Here is a 17,142-nt window from a genome sequence, read left to right as displayed (position 1 = left end):
CCTTTTATCCTCCAGAGAATTCAGGTTTTTCTGTTCTGCACTGAGTCCCACTTACCTATCACTCCTACTTTCATCGTTCCCAGATAAATTTACCGTCTTCATTCTTGCGTCTAAATTCATTCCTAGCCTTTTCCTTCCTTGTCTCCAACATCCGTCAGCCATATCACCTCTCAAAATGCTCTACTTTTTTGACTCTAGTCATCTCTACCTAATCCTCCCTAACTGATGTCTGAAATTTCAGCAGCCCAGGTCCTAACCTCTGGAGTTTTTCCCCTAACTCTCTATTTCCCTCATGACCCCATTTAAAATCCAGCTCTTTTACCAAGCTGTTGGCCAGTTCTAAAATCTGTTTCTTTGGCTCTATGTCCATTTATGACTACACCTGAGGCACTTTGAATCTTTCTGTACATCAGAGACACACTATAAATGTAGTTCGTTATTATAATAAGTTTCTTTTAAACTAGAACAATGCAGTCAGGTCTGTTCAGTTACTGAATCAGTCACTGGCTCACAGCAAATGAATGTTAAATGCGAGGATTTTCATTGGCGGTTTAGGGATTGCATTCCAGAGTTGTGCCAGTTCTCTCCATGATAATAAAAAACTGCAACATTACCTGCAATGTATGAAGAAATTGCTATTCACTATAATCAGGACCACTGGGTTGCAGGACTTAATTATAATTTTGTTCACTATATAGAATCTAAAACCTTTAATAACTTGTGTGTTGGATTGCATTCTACTATCCAGAGTAGAATAGTATAAAATCATCTTGACCCGGGTGGACTTAATATGCAGCAATTTAGAGAATGAATTTAGAGGTTAGGCAGATACTCTCCAATGATTACAAAATGATTCACTATGGCAGATCAGCAAGGGTTAATGTTCGGTTCATAGTCTATGCCAAAGTTCTTTGCACAGTTGAGTTCAGGAAAGTTTAACATTAGTCATAATGCCCTGGCGCAGTTAAAGCATCAGCTCTTGTTCCTGCATCTGATCACTTTCCACTAGCACTTGTCTGAAAAGACTAGTGTGTGGATGTAAAATGAGGATAGGGTCATGTTCATTTAACACATCTCATCCGAGCAAGATTGAATAGAGGGATAGCAATTTTCCAGGTTCAAGCAAGAATACATATCTGAACAAAGTACCAGAGACTGTATCAACATGGATCATCAGTCTTGGGGAATGTAGACAGAGAACAAAAACTAAACCTACAACTGCAGCTTGACAAGGATCCTCTGACAGTGCCTTTTAAACCCCTGACCTCTACGACCTAGAAGTTCAAGACAACCAGGTGCATGGGAACATTGGTATCTGAAAATTCCCCCACAACATTATCTTGGAAATGTATCATCACTCCTTCAGCATTGATGGGTCAAAGTCATGCAACTCCTTCCTGAATGGCACTGTGGATATACCTACATCAAATGGACTGTAGCAGTTTAAGGTAGAGGCTCACCACTGCCTTCTCAAGGGCAGTTAGGGATAGATAGGGTTAGGGATAATTTAGTAGTGTGGATAGAAGACTGGCTAACTGACAGAAAGCATAAAGTCGGGATAAATGGGTCTTTTTCTGGATGGCACGATGTAACTCGTGGGGTGCCACACAGTTTGGTTCTCGGGCCCTAACTATTTACAATCTATATTAATGACTTGGATACAGGGATAGAATGCACCATAGCCAAATTTGCCGATTACACTAATAGGTGGGACAGTAATTTGCAATAGGAAATACGACATTTGCAAATGGATATAGATTGGTTTGGTGATTGGGCCAAAATGTGGCAGATAAGAGTTTAACGTGGATAAGTGTGAGGTTATTCATTCTGGTCAGAAAACAGAAAGGCAACTTATTATCGAAACAGACATTTTACGTTGCTTCGGTGCAAAGGGATTTGGATGTCCTCATGCAGAAGTCACCGAAAACTGGCATGAAGGTACAGCAGGTAATAAGGAAAGTAAATGAAATTTTGGGAATTTATTGCTAATGGATTGGAGTATAAAAGTAAGGAAGTGTTGCTGCTACTGTACAAGACATTGGTGAGACTGCATCTGGAGTATTGTGTACAGTTTTGGTCCCCTTATTTGAAGAAGGATGTAATGGCATTAAAGGCAGTTCAGAGGTTTACTAGATTGATTCCAGAGATATGAGGTTTGTCTTATGAAGAGAGATTGAGCAGTTTAGGCCTATACTCTCTCAAGTTTAGAAAAACGAGGGGAGATCTAATTGAGGTATATATGATGATAAAAGGTATTGACAAAGTAGATGTGGAGCGGGATGTTTCCTCTTGTGGGGCAATCTAGAACAAGAGGTCATAGTTTTAGGATAAAGGGTAGCAGATTTAAAAGAGATTAGGACAAACTACTTCTCAAAGAGTTGTGAATCTGTGGAATTCATTATCCCAGAGTGCGGCGGATGCTGTAAATTTAAGAGATAAGACAGATTTTTAATGAGTAATGGGTTGAAGGGTTGTGGAGAACGGACAGGAAAGTGGAGTTGAAGCGGAGTTGAGATCAGCCATGATCATATTGAATGGTGGAGCAGGCTCGAGGGCGAATTGCCTACTCCTGCTCCTAATTCTCATGACAATCAATGCTGGTCTTGTGAGCAATGCCTACATCCAGAACAAGTGAGTTGCTTTCATTACTCAGTGCAACATATGCTATGTCATTCGGTATGCCATATTAATTCAAGATTGAAGTTTTCCTTTCAGTTGATCACTGGAACCTTGAGTTTTGAGACATTTAACTTTCTTTTTCAGAGCAAAATGATTTTGCTTTGTTCTTGGTATGCAACAAATCTTCCAACAAGGGAAATAACTAAAAAACTTAAATCAAAAATACATGGACTCAGCATATAATTATTGTTTGCTACATATGCCTAAAGACTAGCAAATTCACCATAACATGTCAGACAGAATTCAATAAAATACAGCGTAAGAATATTCTGGCAAAAGATACTTTTAATGCAGACTGGTCTATTTGCTCTACCATAAATATTATAGAAACAGCTTCTGTAAATTCAATCTCAGGGTCTTGCCAAAATCCAGTTACACACTTGCCTGGAACTGCACCCTCTTATTGGATTACAATTTGGAATTTCATTTTTCAATAGATTAGCCTAGCTTGTTTGTTCCTCACCTGAAGGATCTCTATCAGGGTTGTACTCCAGTGCATTATTGCAGATTAATTCAATGTCTTGAAGGTATGCCTTTACAGTCATGTATCTGTGTAGGTCAATGTTTGACATCATAGTGGAAAGATCCATTGGTTGTTCGATAACAGCACAGTAATCTGAAACCTAACAGAAAAATTATTACTTTTGCTAGTCAGACACTAGAGGAAACACTAATGGTATGCAAAATGTTTATACTATTTAATTCAGATGCAGGTGAATAAAATTCAAATGCTGATGAACAGAACTAGACCGATTTGGAATATAATATCCCATTAATCATCATAATCATGTATTCTCAACTCTTTTATGGCACACCATGCTGCATGTTTTATTTTAAATATGATCCTTAGGCATATTCATTCACTCTAGTTATTTAATCATAGAATCCCTACAGTACAGGAGGCCGCCATTCGGCCCATCGAGCCTGCACTGACCACAATCCTCACTCTCATAACCTCACATATTTACCCTGCTAATCCCCCTAACACTCGGGTCAATTTACCATGGCCAATCAACCTAACCCACACATCTTTGGACTGTGGGAGGAAACCGGAGCACCCAGAGGAAACCCACGCAGACATGGGGAGAATATGCAAACTCCGTACAGACAGTGACCCGATGCCGGAATTGAACCCGGGTCCCTGGCACTGTGAGGCAGCAGTGCTAACCACTGTGCCGCCAAATGTTAATGTTATTTTTCCAGTAACTATGGAGTTAATTTTTCACTGGCAAGCCTAGCAAACTGGCATATCTCCAGAGAAAATGTCAGTTCCTTGTTTTAATTGTCCTAGAACATAGAACAGTACAGCACAGAACAGGCCCTTCGGCCCACGATGTTGTGCCGAGCTTTATCTGAAACCAAGATCAAGCTATCCCACTCCCTATTATCCTGGTGTGCTCCATGTGCCTATCCAATAACCGCTTAAATGTTCCTAAAGTGTCTGACTCCACTATCACTGCAGGCAGTCCATTCCACACCCCAACCTACCTCTGATATCCTTCCTATATCTCCCACCATGAACCCTATAGTTATGCCCCCTTGTAATAGCTCCATCCACCCGAGGAAATAGTCTTTGAACGTTCACTCTATCTATCCCCTTCATCATTTTATAAACCTCTATTCAGCCTCCTCCGCTCCAGAGAGAACAGCCCTAGCTCCCTCAACCTTTCCTCATAAGACCTACCCTCCAAACCAGGCAGTATCCTGGTAAATCTCCTCTGCACTCTTTCCAGCACTTCCACATCCTTCTTATAGTGAGGTGACCAGAACTGCACACAATATTCCAAATGTGGTCTCACCAAGGTCCTGTACAGTTGCAGCATAACCCCACGGCTCTTAAACTCCAACCCCCGTTAATAAAAGCTAACACACTATAGGCCTTCTTGACAGCTCTATCCACTTGAGTGGCAACCTTCAGAGATTTGTGGATATGGACCCCAAGATCTCTCTGTTCCTCCACAGTCTTCAGAACCCTACCTTTGACCCTGTAATCCACATTTAAATTAGTCCTACCAAAATGAATCACCTCACATTTATCAGGGTTAAACTCCATTTGCCATTTCTCAGCCCAGCTTTGCATCCTATCTATGTCTCTTTGCAGCCTACAACAGCCCTCCACCACTACTCCACCAATCTTGGTGTCATCAGCAAATTTACTGATCCACCCTTCAGCCCCCTCCTCTAAGTCATTAATAAAAATCACAAAGAGCCGAGGGACCAAGCACTGATCCCTGTGGCACTCCGCTAGCAACCTGCCTCCAGTCTGAAAATTTTCCATCCACCACCACCCTCTGTCTTCGATCAGATAGCCAATTACCTATCCAATCTGCCAACTTTCCCTCTATCCCACACCTTACTTTCATCATAAGCTGACCATGGGGGACCTTATCAAACACCTTACTAAAATCCATGTATATGACATCAACTGCCCTACCTTCATCAACACACTTAGTTACCTCCTCAAAACATTCTATCAAATTTGTGAGGCACGACTTGCCCTTCACGAATCTGTGCTGACTATCCCGGATTAATCCGCATCTTTCTAAATGGTCGTAAATCCCATCCCTAAGGACCTTTTCCATCAATTTACCAACCACCGAAGTAAGACTAACCGGTCTATAATTACCAGGGTCATTTCTATTCCCTTTCTTTAACAGAGGAACAACATTCGCCACTCTCCAGTCCTCTGGCACATTCCCCGTGGACAGTGAGGACCCAAAGATCAAAGTCAAAGGCTCTGCAATCTCATCCCTTGCCTCCCAAAGAATCCTAGGATATATTTCATCAGGCCTGAAAGTACAAACTGGAAACTAGCAGGATGCACAACTACCGATTTCTCAGCTTGCTGCAGTTAAAATGGCAGCCCGTGTAGTAAACCCTGACAATGTCATCTCTACTTTTCTTTTTTGCAAGTTGTTTGTGGTAGAAGAATACTATTAATAATTGTTAATGCCAAATTTATAACTAAAATTGGTCACTTTACATAATATGTTCTGAAATGTTTATCAATCACTTTTATACTCAGAAATGCCATTTAATTATTATGTTTCTAGATGGCAGTTATAGGAATTTCCCAAGTTTTACATCTGTAGATGTTATTTGTCATTGTTTAGAAATACTCTTTCTACGAATGGCCTTCGATGCTAAAATATTGAAGCCTTTCCCAATACTTTAGCTTGCTCCTTGATGACTAACTTAATGATTCTCTCAACAACATTAACAGTCTATTCCTGTCCACTTGTGCTGTGCGCCCTGGGCTCCCAGATTCGGAGTAAAAATTAAATTGCACTATATCCTAATTGTTCCCTGTCGAATAAAGTTTAAATGGTAAGATTTTAAGAATTTTACAGGGTGTATTCTGCCCCATTTCCCTCATTCGACCAAAATCTCATTGTGCCTCTTGATTTCTAACTTCACCCAATATTGGGATGTCTCTAGGATGAGAAAAGCACTTTGTGAATGTAAAGTTCCTTTTGTTTTTAAGCCTAAATGCTTCGCCTCATCTTAAATTCTATTAGTGATGCAACAGGAGATGGTCGGGTTTCTCAACTATAAAAGGTCACAATTGACATTTGACCAATATCATGGGCCAACGTGCTTCATTAACATTCCACAATGCCTACCTCCTCTACATCAACAGGCTTTGTGAATGCTCTGAAACGCTTGTCATTTGCCAGCCTGTGAGTCACATCCCGGAGGAAAAGCCTCAGCTCCCGTAGAGTGCCTTCCTCCTCCTCTTCTAGTCGTTTCACCTCTTCCTTGGAAAGACGTCGTGGTTCCGGTGGTGGTGCTACTGGAAGGACCTCCAAAGCCTGAAGGGCTAGAGTGATTTTAAACATACTTAATAGTCACATAGCAGATAGAACACAATGTAATAACTGGGAGGCATTTTGAAATAATGCTCCACATTATAAACTTAATGCTTTCAATTTTTAAGCTTAAAAAAGGCTGAAAAGTAAAACAGGGAAATATTAATTGCAAGATATTTTTCTTTTACTAAGCACCTCAATATTGGCTCAGTGTAATTATTCTACTTCAGCAACATTAAATCTTTGACTTACCAGCTTTTCTCTTGGATGGTGGGGGTTTTGCAGCCTGATTCAATACAAGGTCTTCAAAGAACTTCTTTCGTTCTTGATGACTGGGAAGTTCAATATTGAAAACCTCTCCATAATGGCAAACAAACATTTTTTTTACCTTAAAAGACAAAAGGTCAACTTAAAAGATGAAAGATTAGAACCAAGAGTAAAAAATTGTTGGATGTGTTTTAGAAGGCTGAAATAGTCTTGAGGTTGAGTGTGATTATTCTACAAAAAAAATGATATTTATTAAACGCAAAGATGTGGTTACATTCTTCTAACCAATTGCTTATTTGTCTTTATGCAGCACTTACTTGATCCAACCAAAATGTTGCTGGGAATTTTCTTTCTTTGCAACATTCAGGTTATTAAAAACAAATCAACTAGGTTCAAACCATCAGAATTAACCTGGAAAATGTCGCAATCTAGATCAGACAAAACGTAGTAGTTAATATAAAATGACATCCTGTATATTTTAATATGAAAAATCACCTCTTCTGTCAGCTCACTGTGTGGAACATCACATGTTGCAAGTAGCAAGATTGGAGTAAATGTGGGAATATCTTGAAGTAACGTAATGAACGTGGCTCTCAAGGTGTCTCCAACTGATTCCCACCACTGATCAATGTGCGGAATATATAGTATACTTGGAGCTGTTCTTCGAGCTTCTTGGAACCGCTAAAAGGATCAAGATAGTGTAAAAAATATTATACACAGCAGGGATAATGTTCCTTATAAATCACCTCAAATCTAAAAATGCACTTTCATTACGACAATAAAAAAAAGATGCACATCACAGACAAGAACATGATAGCTTTTCCGCATTCCCGGTGAGCAGAAATACTCCAGTAGATCATATTTGGATTCTTTCAATACTGAAATAAAACTCACTCGAACCTTGTTTTCTTTACCTGGCTAGCCAGCAAGACCAATGCCATTTACTGAAACCTACTTGATGTAGTTTTCCAATGAACTTTTCAGCAGTTTTGCCGATGGCAGTGACTAGGAGTCACGGAACACAAAAGGAAGCAATGGACTAATTTTTGGCCTTCTTATTCAACTTTTCCAAAACATTAAACTGTGGTGTTGAGACCATCCTTCGTCTGCCAGACATAAACTTGCACTGGATACTAGGTAGGTGTTGGAAATATTGCGGCTAAATTAGAACTGTGGTATTTTAGAGATGGTATTCTGATATTTACCTAAAATTAGCGTTTGCTACTACTGTAACGCAGTGAGAAATCCTATAACCCCAGCCAGGCACAATGGTAGAAGGTAAAGAACTGAGCTTTCATCCAGAGTGTCTTTACTAATGTTCAGCAGAGATCATCAAAACTTTTTTCCTTACTCAGAGCAGTAGTGAAGGAAATCTGGATATTATGAAGACAAAAATCTCTAACCAATTTTTTGAACCTGTGAACGTCTCATGCATATTTTCTTTCCACTACACTACTTCAAAAGTTTGCCTTCTATAGGAATTGTTAGCCTTTTCATAATTTGTGAATAGACAAGGTAAAGTAAACATTTTTAAAAGGGGAACTCTCCAGGATTGTTGGGTTTCAAAGCCACTCTGCCAGTTTGATATAAATTATTCTGTTATCCCCTCCCCTATTGTGGTCCACCCCAAATGGAAATTAAAATCCAGACAAATATTGAGACTCAAATCTTGCAGACAGGGCAATTTAAAAATAAACACTTCAATTTTGATGAGAATTGAGACATATCCTCTGTATGGTTTGCCTCAGTTAAAAGGCTTCATTTTAAAGTATTTCTGCCCATGTAACTAATTACACTATGCTTTAGAGCTAATTTGGCCACATTTTAAAACTCAGTTTGGAATTCTGGGTTTTGAACTTAGAAATTGACTACATTTGAAAGTACAAGGCAAGCAAAGTTTTGCATAAACAGAAGCTTTCATGGTCACACAGCTGTGAATTGTTTTTGAAAGCCGGAGGCTGCTTGTACCCAGCTCTTTAATAACACAGATAACCAAATTTGTATATTGTTAATAACAACTATGCATTCTGTTCAATCTTGTACAAGCTTTTGGATCAAGTCTATATTGGTTCTCTCACTAGTAAAATATCTTTCACTTTCTGTAAATGCTAATTTTAAATGATGCTCAATAATTGAGGTTTTACTTCTGACCAGTTGTGCTTACGTCTATTCTAAGAGAACATTATCCCACTTAAATATAATTTGTGGAAGCTTTAAACACTACTCTGCTGGACTGGGGAAATATTAATTTATTATTCTCATACCAAGTTAAGCCACAGCAGCAAGTACAAGGCAGGTGGAATGGCAAACACACAAGAGTTGTACAGAGCAAAGCAAGTTAATACAGTAATAATGACATTTTTAAAAAAGCTCCAGGAGCTAATGTGGATTATCCGCAATGATCTACAGAAAAGGACACCATTATACTTGTATATCTAAATAATTGATTTTCTACCATTGAAAAATGAGCAACAATTACATTCCCACTAAAATATATATCCAGATGACTTCAATCACACAGAATCTTACCTGTGCACAGGTTTCTTCAGGTGATGTTGTATTGATGCCATACAATACCGGAAGGTCTAGCACATGCACTGTATATTTCTCCAAACTGTGAAGCAGTGCAGGGGCAAGATGCGAACTCTGACCTGAACCCAGTATTCCAGCCAGCAGTAGCCTTGGTCTGTAGGAGGTCGGTTGGTGATAGGCACACCTAATGAAAATGCTCTTTTTTAAATCATGCATGTTTACCACTCGACTTTGAAAGGCATCCTTCTAATGCTCTTACACAAAAAGAAATGATATTCAACATGTCAAAAACAACCATGGGATCGTTTACGTCTACCAAAGCCTTGGTTTAAAGCCTTGGACAGACAAGGCCTTGAATTAACACCAGATCTGAAGGTTAGGAGAAGTCTTGGAATGTTAAAAGAGGACACGGAAATTTATCACTGAAAAATGTTTACAGGTACGCATAATTAATAAAAAAGGATAAAAGGACAGATTGGCAATACTCAGTGAATTAGAAAATAAATCCCCAAGTTACTATTTAATTTTTGACAACATATATCGCTTAAAGCTTTAACGCTGAACATTAGCTTCAGTTATATTTATCTCCATTTCCCTTTTAAAAAAAATACAAGTCTCACTTTCTCACCAAGTCTCCAAAACCTTGAAGTGGGCGGTCTGCTCCTTAGTTGTGCTAGCACCAGTTTAGTCAACCCAAGAGCCTCCTCTCCACAATTCTTTGTTATGCCTCTCAGGTGATACAGCCAGGAGAAACATCATGAAGAGAGCAAGCCCACAAGCATGGTTATACACACACTATCTCTAGGCAAATAAAGACTTCCTCAAAATAACAAAAATATTCTTACCTGCTGTAGCAGAGAAAGTTTCCATTATGCCCCTGCTTACTAGGCGATTTTTGAAGTGGTCCATCTTCGAAAATGGATGGACCCTCGTCATCACTGTAAATGCCATCATTTACTCTTATTCCATCTGCTTAAGGGGAAATCACAAGTTATATTCAACTGACTTGAGAGAGCACCTTTTCTCCCTCCCTGCACACCCTGCCAAAATGAAATCTGAAATGGTCAGACATTTGGCCAAAAGGCCAAATTTCTCTCCTGAAATTTCTATGGTTTTATAGAACCTGGTAGCCCACTTACGGTACAAATCTTACAGTGCAAAAACTGAGGCAGATTGATAGGATGAATGCAGACACCTAGGACTTCTGAGGTGTAAACTTTAATTCTGCCTTTGGTGCCAGGATCTCTATAAAGAAACAATGCTTACAACAAAGATGTCGGTCGGAAAAGAGAATTTGATTTTGCCCTGCAACCCACCCAGCCTCTTCAATCCATTTACAGAAGTAAAGATCTTATCCCCAATTACCTGTCCAGTGCTTCTCTGGACACAACCATCCTATTCCCTAAGTGATGATTATGTTACTGAACATAATCCAGATTCAAATTCCACCACAGCAGTTTGAGAACTTGAATTCAGTTAAATAAAATCAGGGAATAAAAAGTTGGTATCAATACAAATGACAGTGAAGCTATCAGACTGTTGTTAAAAAACAGCTGGTTCACTGCTGTCAATACCCAGCCGATGTAATTCCTGTCCCACACACTAGGTGCCCTTTGAAGTGGCTGAGCAAGCCACTCGGTTACTAGGATCACTTGAGACAGACAATAAATGCTGGTCTTGTCAGTGACGCCTACATCAGAAAATGACCTGAATAAAAGACTTTTATTACCCCATGTTGTAAATGGAGTTTAACACAGTGGTGGTTGCAATTCAGAGATAAAACCAAATAAATAAAAACAAAGTTTGCACATTCTCCTCGTGTCTGCGTGGGTTTCCTCCGGGTGCTCTGGTTTCCTCCCACAGTCCAAAGATGTGCGGCTTAGGTTGATTGGCCATGCTAAAATTGCCCCTTAGTGTCCTGGGATGTGTAGATCAGAGGGATTAGCGGGTAAAATATGTAGGAATATGGGGGTAGGGCCTGGGTGGGATTGTGGTCGGTGCAGACTCGATGGGCCGAATGGCCTCTTTCTGTACTGTAGGGTTTCTAAAAAAAAAGTCTATGACTGTAAAACAGTCATGTTGCTCAGTGTACAATTGATACTGAAACCAAACATCTTGAAGTGTTTTTAATGTTCAATTGACAAAAATAACAAAACCTAGGAATAAGTAAGGCTACTAATGGCTAATTTGCACAAAGATTGGAGTAATTTGCACCAACTCACACCTGCAAAAAGTTTCCAGGGCACATAAAACACTGCCTTCCATTAAAAATCAATGGCGCTTGCCTAGAATGCGCGTCTACTGCTTTGAAAATGTGTTCAAGTCTTTGCTTTACCATTAACTTCTATTTTGGGAACAGGATGGGCAGGAAATTAATGTGCTGTCATTTCACCTTTAACTCTGCATCTCCAATCCAACCTAGTTTGAAGGGACAAGCTGCCAAATGGCCTGTTATAGTGTTTTAAGTATCATGTACAAATTCTCACCAGCCGTGCTATTGGTTTTAAAATCTTGCTCTGCGTGTGGGAAAACCTTTCTCAACGCCTCTCGAATTCTGGTGAAGGCGTTTTCCAGGAGCGGCCTGACAACAAATGATAGCACTTGTCCAGGTGAAGCCACCGTCCGTTGAGAAGCAGGTACTATCTTTTGCATAGCCCTCACAAAATCTTGTGCTTTTATGCCGATGGAAGAAACATCTAGTTGCAATTTCTCACTCGTGACGTAGATCTGGGGATAACGGCGGCGCAAGGCACACAGTACTGCTTCAGCACAGACAGATTTAATATCGGCACCACAATAACCTATGAGGGAGGAAAAATGGATTGGTGAGCGTATATTAAGCAGCACTGTTCAATGAGATACATTCCAGCTGAACACACAAACACATTTGTGGACAGTTGTACATCATGAGTTCATGACCAGTGTATTCCTCACTTATCCACTAACGAATTACTTACCTACACATTTTTCTGCCAGTTCTTGGAGAAATGCATCCGATGGTTTTGGATTCCAGTCCCTGGTATGGATCTTCAGAATCTCTTCACGGGCCTACAGGCAAAATGGAAGAGGCCAGAGAACAATTTAATTAGAGTGCTGGCAAACAACTCTCATTGTATTTCCAGTGAAAGTTGATTTTCTATTTCTGCAAATAGCATTGTTTTTAAATACTCTTATGAATCTAATGCATAGGTTTGTGTGACCTGAAAAGTGGGACACTAAAAATCAGTGCCACAAGGGCATGGAGTGAACAATGCCACCACAAGCAAACTTATAAATATACATTGATTCTGGAAATAAAACAGAAATCACACTTCCACTTAATCGGCGGAATTTTACGAGAAAAATTCTAAGTGGCCAGCTAGTGTAAAAATGAGTGTTGCTGATCCGTTTTTTTGGGGTGCATTTTTACTCCCAATCTTCTGCAAAGTGCTTGAAAAAAATAGGCTAGACTGTTTCTAGCTTCTGAGGGCAGTCGGCAGGGTTTAATTTGCCAGCCAGCCTGATCAGACAGCAGAGGGAGCTATTGTGCATGTGTCTGCACATGCGCAATTTCAACAGCAGCGGCCAGACAGAAAGAGCGCTGTAATGCTCGCTAATCACCTGGAAATCAGGATTTAAATAAATTTAAATATATTCAGCCTCTCGCCAGAAATGGACAAGAGGCTGACCGCACTGGGAATCCAGTGCTAGTAAGATCGCAAGAGCCAAGAAATCAGATGTGATCCTGATTTCTAGGCTCTCATGCGATTTTACCAGCTTGCTCCACCCATCGATGGGTGGGGCGAACCGGTAAAATCACAGTCAATGTTTTAATCCCTTGCCCATCAATCCTCATAAGTTCACAATACTTCCCTTTTCTTCAGTCTATTTTGAGTAGAATTTCATTCAGAAAGTTAATTAAAGTTTTGGAAAACATAGGTTGACAACACTGATAAATGTCTGGGGAGCGAGCCAGCAGCATGTTTCTCTGCCATTGTTGCTTAGCGGCATTGAGAAACTTCCAAAATGAAGAAAAGCAGTTCAGGGCACAAGGGCATCTTGCCAAAATTTAACAAAACTGCAATCTTATTTCAGGAATAAGAAAGTTATTAGCTTTATACTAAGTTAATCCGTTAACCAAACTAACTTGCTAATATAGCAAACTGCACACTTACATCTTTGTCTGGGAGGCCAAAAAAAAATTCTCTGTCAAATCGTCCCGGTCTTCTTAAAGCAGGATCAATTGAATCCAGTCTGTTTGTTGCCCCTATTACCACAATCTCTCCCCTGCTATCCAGCCCATCCATCAGTGCCAACAAGGTAGAAACTATAGAACTGAAGAAAATGTACAATAAAAAATAGGTAAACACTATAATTCAAGCTGAGACTTCAGAGTAGAAATGCGTAATGAGGGAATCAAACTTTTGAATTTATTAAATAAAAATCACGATCATGAAAATGTAGAATTTTGAAGTTGACATTCTGTTGAAAGCCAAGAAACAAAAAATGTGTTCAGCATTTATGGCTCTCCATATATCAATTTTTAAAAAACTATTACACACAAATTTATCAAATATCACATTGAACTCTATTTTCTTGATGAGATCTTGCTTTAGAATGATAGAAAAAGAGCAAACATGCTCGCTTTTAGTGACTCATGAACCCAGTGATTAAGATACCCTAATTCTAGACTCACCAGCCAGAGAAAACAACCTCTCAGCATCTACCCTCCCAAGCCCTCCACGAACTTTTTAAGGAGCTATCCCCAGCTTCAGCAGCTCCACTCCAATTCAGACAAAATATATTAATAAAATCAGATTAGTAATGCATTGAACATTAAATGACATCAGATTACCTTACTAGCAATGGTGCAGAAAAGAAAAAAAAACTTTTGCATCCTTACCTGTGTATCTGATCCTGCCTGCTTGAACGAACTGGGGCTAAGCCATCTACTTCATCAAAGAAAATAATCGAAGGACGCATAATATAGGCCTTTAAAAAAAGGTTACTTGTCTTAAAAATTTCAAGAGGACAACACAAAATGAATCATCTGAAATCAATTATAATAGAAGACAAAATGCTTGGACTGAAGAACATTTAGAAGTGGTATGGCCAGAAGTCCAGTCCTGGGTCCACTTTTGAAATACATACATACATAATTTGGGCATGGAAAATACAACAATTTTCTAGTGAGAAAGATAGGGAAGTTGGCACAGAAAAGTGACAGATTCAATTTTATGCAAAGAAGTATAATGTAGTAAAGCCAATAGCAAGTAACAAGAATATTTATCCAATGTGTTAAATTGGATCTAGAAGTTTAAAATATATGATTTACTCAAAGTGAAACTGCAGGGAAATAAAGCCATAAAAAGGCCAATGATATTTTGAGTTTTATAAATAAGTATAAGAATGATAAATATCTGTCATGCAATGATCAATATTTAAGCCATGAATGGCTAGTTTTAGGCATGCAATTACATCAGGACATTAAAGCCACAGAAAGAAAACTGTAGATTTACAGAGATGATATCAAGCATAGGAAACAAGTTACAAGGAGAAGTTGGTGATACTGGGACATTTGCCATTGGAACATTAAGATTTACTAGAAATTTTTTAAAAATGAATACTTTACAAACATATTAGAATGGGATCCTGGGCTTTATAAACGGAGTAAGAAGTCTCACAACACCAGGTTAAAGTCCAACAGGTTTATTTGGTAGCACAAGCCACAAGCTTTCGGAGCATTGCCCCTTCATCAGGTGAGTGGAAGTTCTGTTCACAAACAGGGCATACAGACACGAACTCACTTTACAAGATAATGGTCGGAATGCGAGTCTTTACAGGTAATCAAGTCTTAAAGGTACAGACAATGTGAGTGGAGAGAGGATTAAGCACAGGTTAAAGAGATGTGTATCGTTTCCAGACAGAACAGTTAGTGAGATTTTGCAAGCCCAGGCAAGTCGTGAGGGTTACAGATAGTGTGACATGAACCCAAGATCCCGGTTGAGGCCGTCCTCATGTGTGCGCAACTTGGCTATCAGTTTTTGCTTAGCGATTCTGCGTTGTCGTGTGTCATGAAGGCCGCCTTGGAGAATGCTTACCCGAAGATCAGAGGCTGAATGCCTGTGACTGCTGAAGTGTTCCCCAACAGGAAGAGAACACTCTTGCCTGGTGACTGTCGAGCGGTGTTCATTCATCCGTTGTCGTAGCGTCTGCATGGTCTCCCCAATGTACCATGCCTCAGGACATCCTTTCCTGCAGCGTATCAGGTAGACAACATTGGCCGAGTTGCAAGAGTATGTACCGTGTACCTGGTGGATGGAGTTCGCACGTGAGGTGATGGCATCTGCGTCGATGATCCAACACGTCTTGCAGAGGTTGCTGTGGCAGGGTTGTGTGATGTCGTGGTCACTGTCCTCCTGAAGGCTGGGTGTTTACTGTGGAAAATGGTCTGTTTGAGGTTGTGCAGTTGTTTGAAGGCAAGAAGTGGGGATAGCCTTGGCAAGACGTTCGTCTTCATCGACAACATGTTGAAGACTCCGGAGAAGATGTCGTAGCTTCTCCACTCCGGGGAAGTACCAGACAACGAAGGGTACTCTGTCTGCCGTATCCCGTGTTTGTCTTCTGAGGAGGGCGGTGCGGTTTTTCACTGTGACGGGTCGGAACTGTTGATCGATGAGTTGAGCGCCATATCCTGTTCTTATAAGGGCATCTCTCGGCGTCTGGAGGTGTCTGTCACGATCCTCCTCATCTGAGCAGATCCTGTGTATACGGAGGGCTTGTCCGTAGAGGATGGCTTCTTCAACGTGTTTAGGGTGGAAGCTGGAGAAGTGGATCATTGTGAGGTTATCCGTGGGCTTGCGGTACAGTGAAGTGCTGCGGTGACCGTCCTTGATAGAGATGCGTGTGTCCAAGAATGCAACTGATTCCAGAGAGTAGTCCATGGTGAGTCTGATGGTGGGATGGAACTGGTTGATGTCATCATATAGTTGTTTCAGTGATTGTTCGCCATGAGTCCAAAGGAAGAAAATGTCATCGATGTATCTAGTGTATAGCATCGGTTGAAAGTCCTGTGTGGTGAAGAGGTCTTGTTTGAACCTGTGCATAAAGATGTTGGCATATTGAGGTGCGAATTTGGTCCCCATGGCTGTTCTGTGTCTGGATGAAGAACCTGGTTGTTGAAGGTGAAGACATTGTGGTCCAGGATGAAGCAGATGAGTTGCAAAATTGCACTTGGAGATTGGCAGTTGTTGGCGTTGAGTACTGAGGGCAGTTGCAGCAATGCCATTGTAGTGGGGGATGCTGGTGTAGAGTGCCGAGACATCCATTGTGACGAGGTGTGCTCCTGGTTCAATTGCTCCATGTGTGCTGAGTTTCTGTAGGAAGACCGTAGTGTCGCGACAAAAGCTGGGGGTTCTTTGTACAATGGGTTTCAAGATGCCCTCGACGTAGCCAGAGAGGTTCTCACCCAAGGTTCCATTGCCTGATACGATGGGACGGTCGGATGTGTTGGCCTTGTGTATCTTCGGGAGGCAGTAGAGATCTCCAACGCGCGGAGTACGTGGGATGAGAGCACGGAGGGTGCTCTGAAGGTCCGGATCAAAGGTCTTGATCAGTCTGTTTAGTTGACGGGTGTGTTCTTTGGTCAGACCTGTGGGTAACTGTCTGTAGTGTTTCTCATTGTTCAGTTGTCGGTACACTTCTTTGCAGTAACCCGTTCTGTTCAGTATGACAGTGGCCCCTCCTTTGTCTGCTGGTTTGATGACAATGTTGCGGTTGGTCTTGAGAACGTGGATGGCGTTGCGTTGTGCTTGGGTGACATTCGGGGTTGTCTTGCGCCTGATGAATCTGGCATTGACACATCTCCTGACGGCTT

The 17,142-nt window shown here is 40.6% G+C and overlaps 1 protein-coding gene across 5 annotated transcripts in view; it reads right to left on the bottom strand.

Moving 5' to 3' along the window:
* The window catches only part of LOC144495970 (ATPase family AAA domain-containing protein 2-like), a 59,466-nt gene that overhangs the window by 11,646 nt on the left and 30,678 nt on the right, over positions 1–17,142 (bottom strand). For 3 of the 5 annotated variants that reach the window (XM_078216874.1, XM_078216872.1, XM_078216875.1), the window contains exons 13-22: positions 14,170–14,258; positions 13,442–13,601; positions 12,245–12,335; positions 11,774–12,088; positions 10,133–10,259; positions 9,285–9,471; positions 7,251–7,436; positions 6,741–6,876; positions 6,303–6,499; positions 3,143–3,302 (exon numbers count right to left, since the gene is read on the bottom strand). In XM_078216874.1, the coding sequence (XP_078073000.1) occupies positions 3,143–3,302; positions 6,303–6,499; positions 6,741–6,876; positions 7,251–7,436; positions 9,285–9,471; positions 10,133–10,259; positions 11,774–12,088; positions 12,245–12,335; positions 13,442–13,601; positions 14,170–14,258 (1,648 nt within the window). The remainder of the gene's footprint in view (positions 1–3,142; positions 3,303–6,302; positions 6,500–6,740; positions 6,877–7,250; positions 7,437–9,284; positions 9,472–10,132; positions 10,260–11,773; positions 12,089–12,244; positions 12,336–13,441; positions 13,602–14,169; positions 14,259–17,142) is intronic. The other 2 variants (XM_078216873.1, XM_078216877.1) reach the window with 1 other exon arrangement.

This window comes from Mustelus asterias, chromosome 7 (genome assembly GCF_964213995.1).
Source record: "Mustelus asterias chromosome 7, sMusAst1.hap1.1, whole genome shotgun sequence".
Classification (NCBI taxonomy): Eukaryota; Metazoa; Chordata; class Chondrichthyes; order Carcharhiniformes; family Triakidae; genus Mustelus; species Mustelus asterias.
The sequence above is the reverse complement of the archived record's forward strand: the minus strand, read 5'-3'. Positions and strand labels throughout refer to the sequence as shown.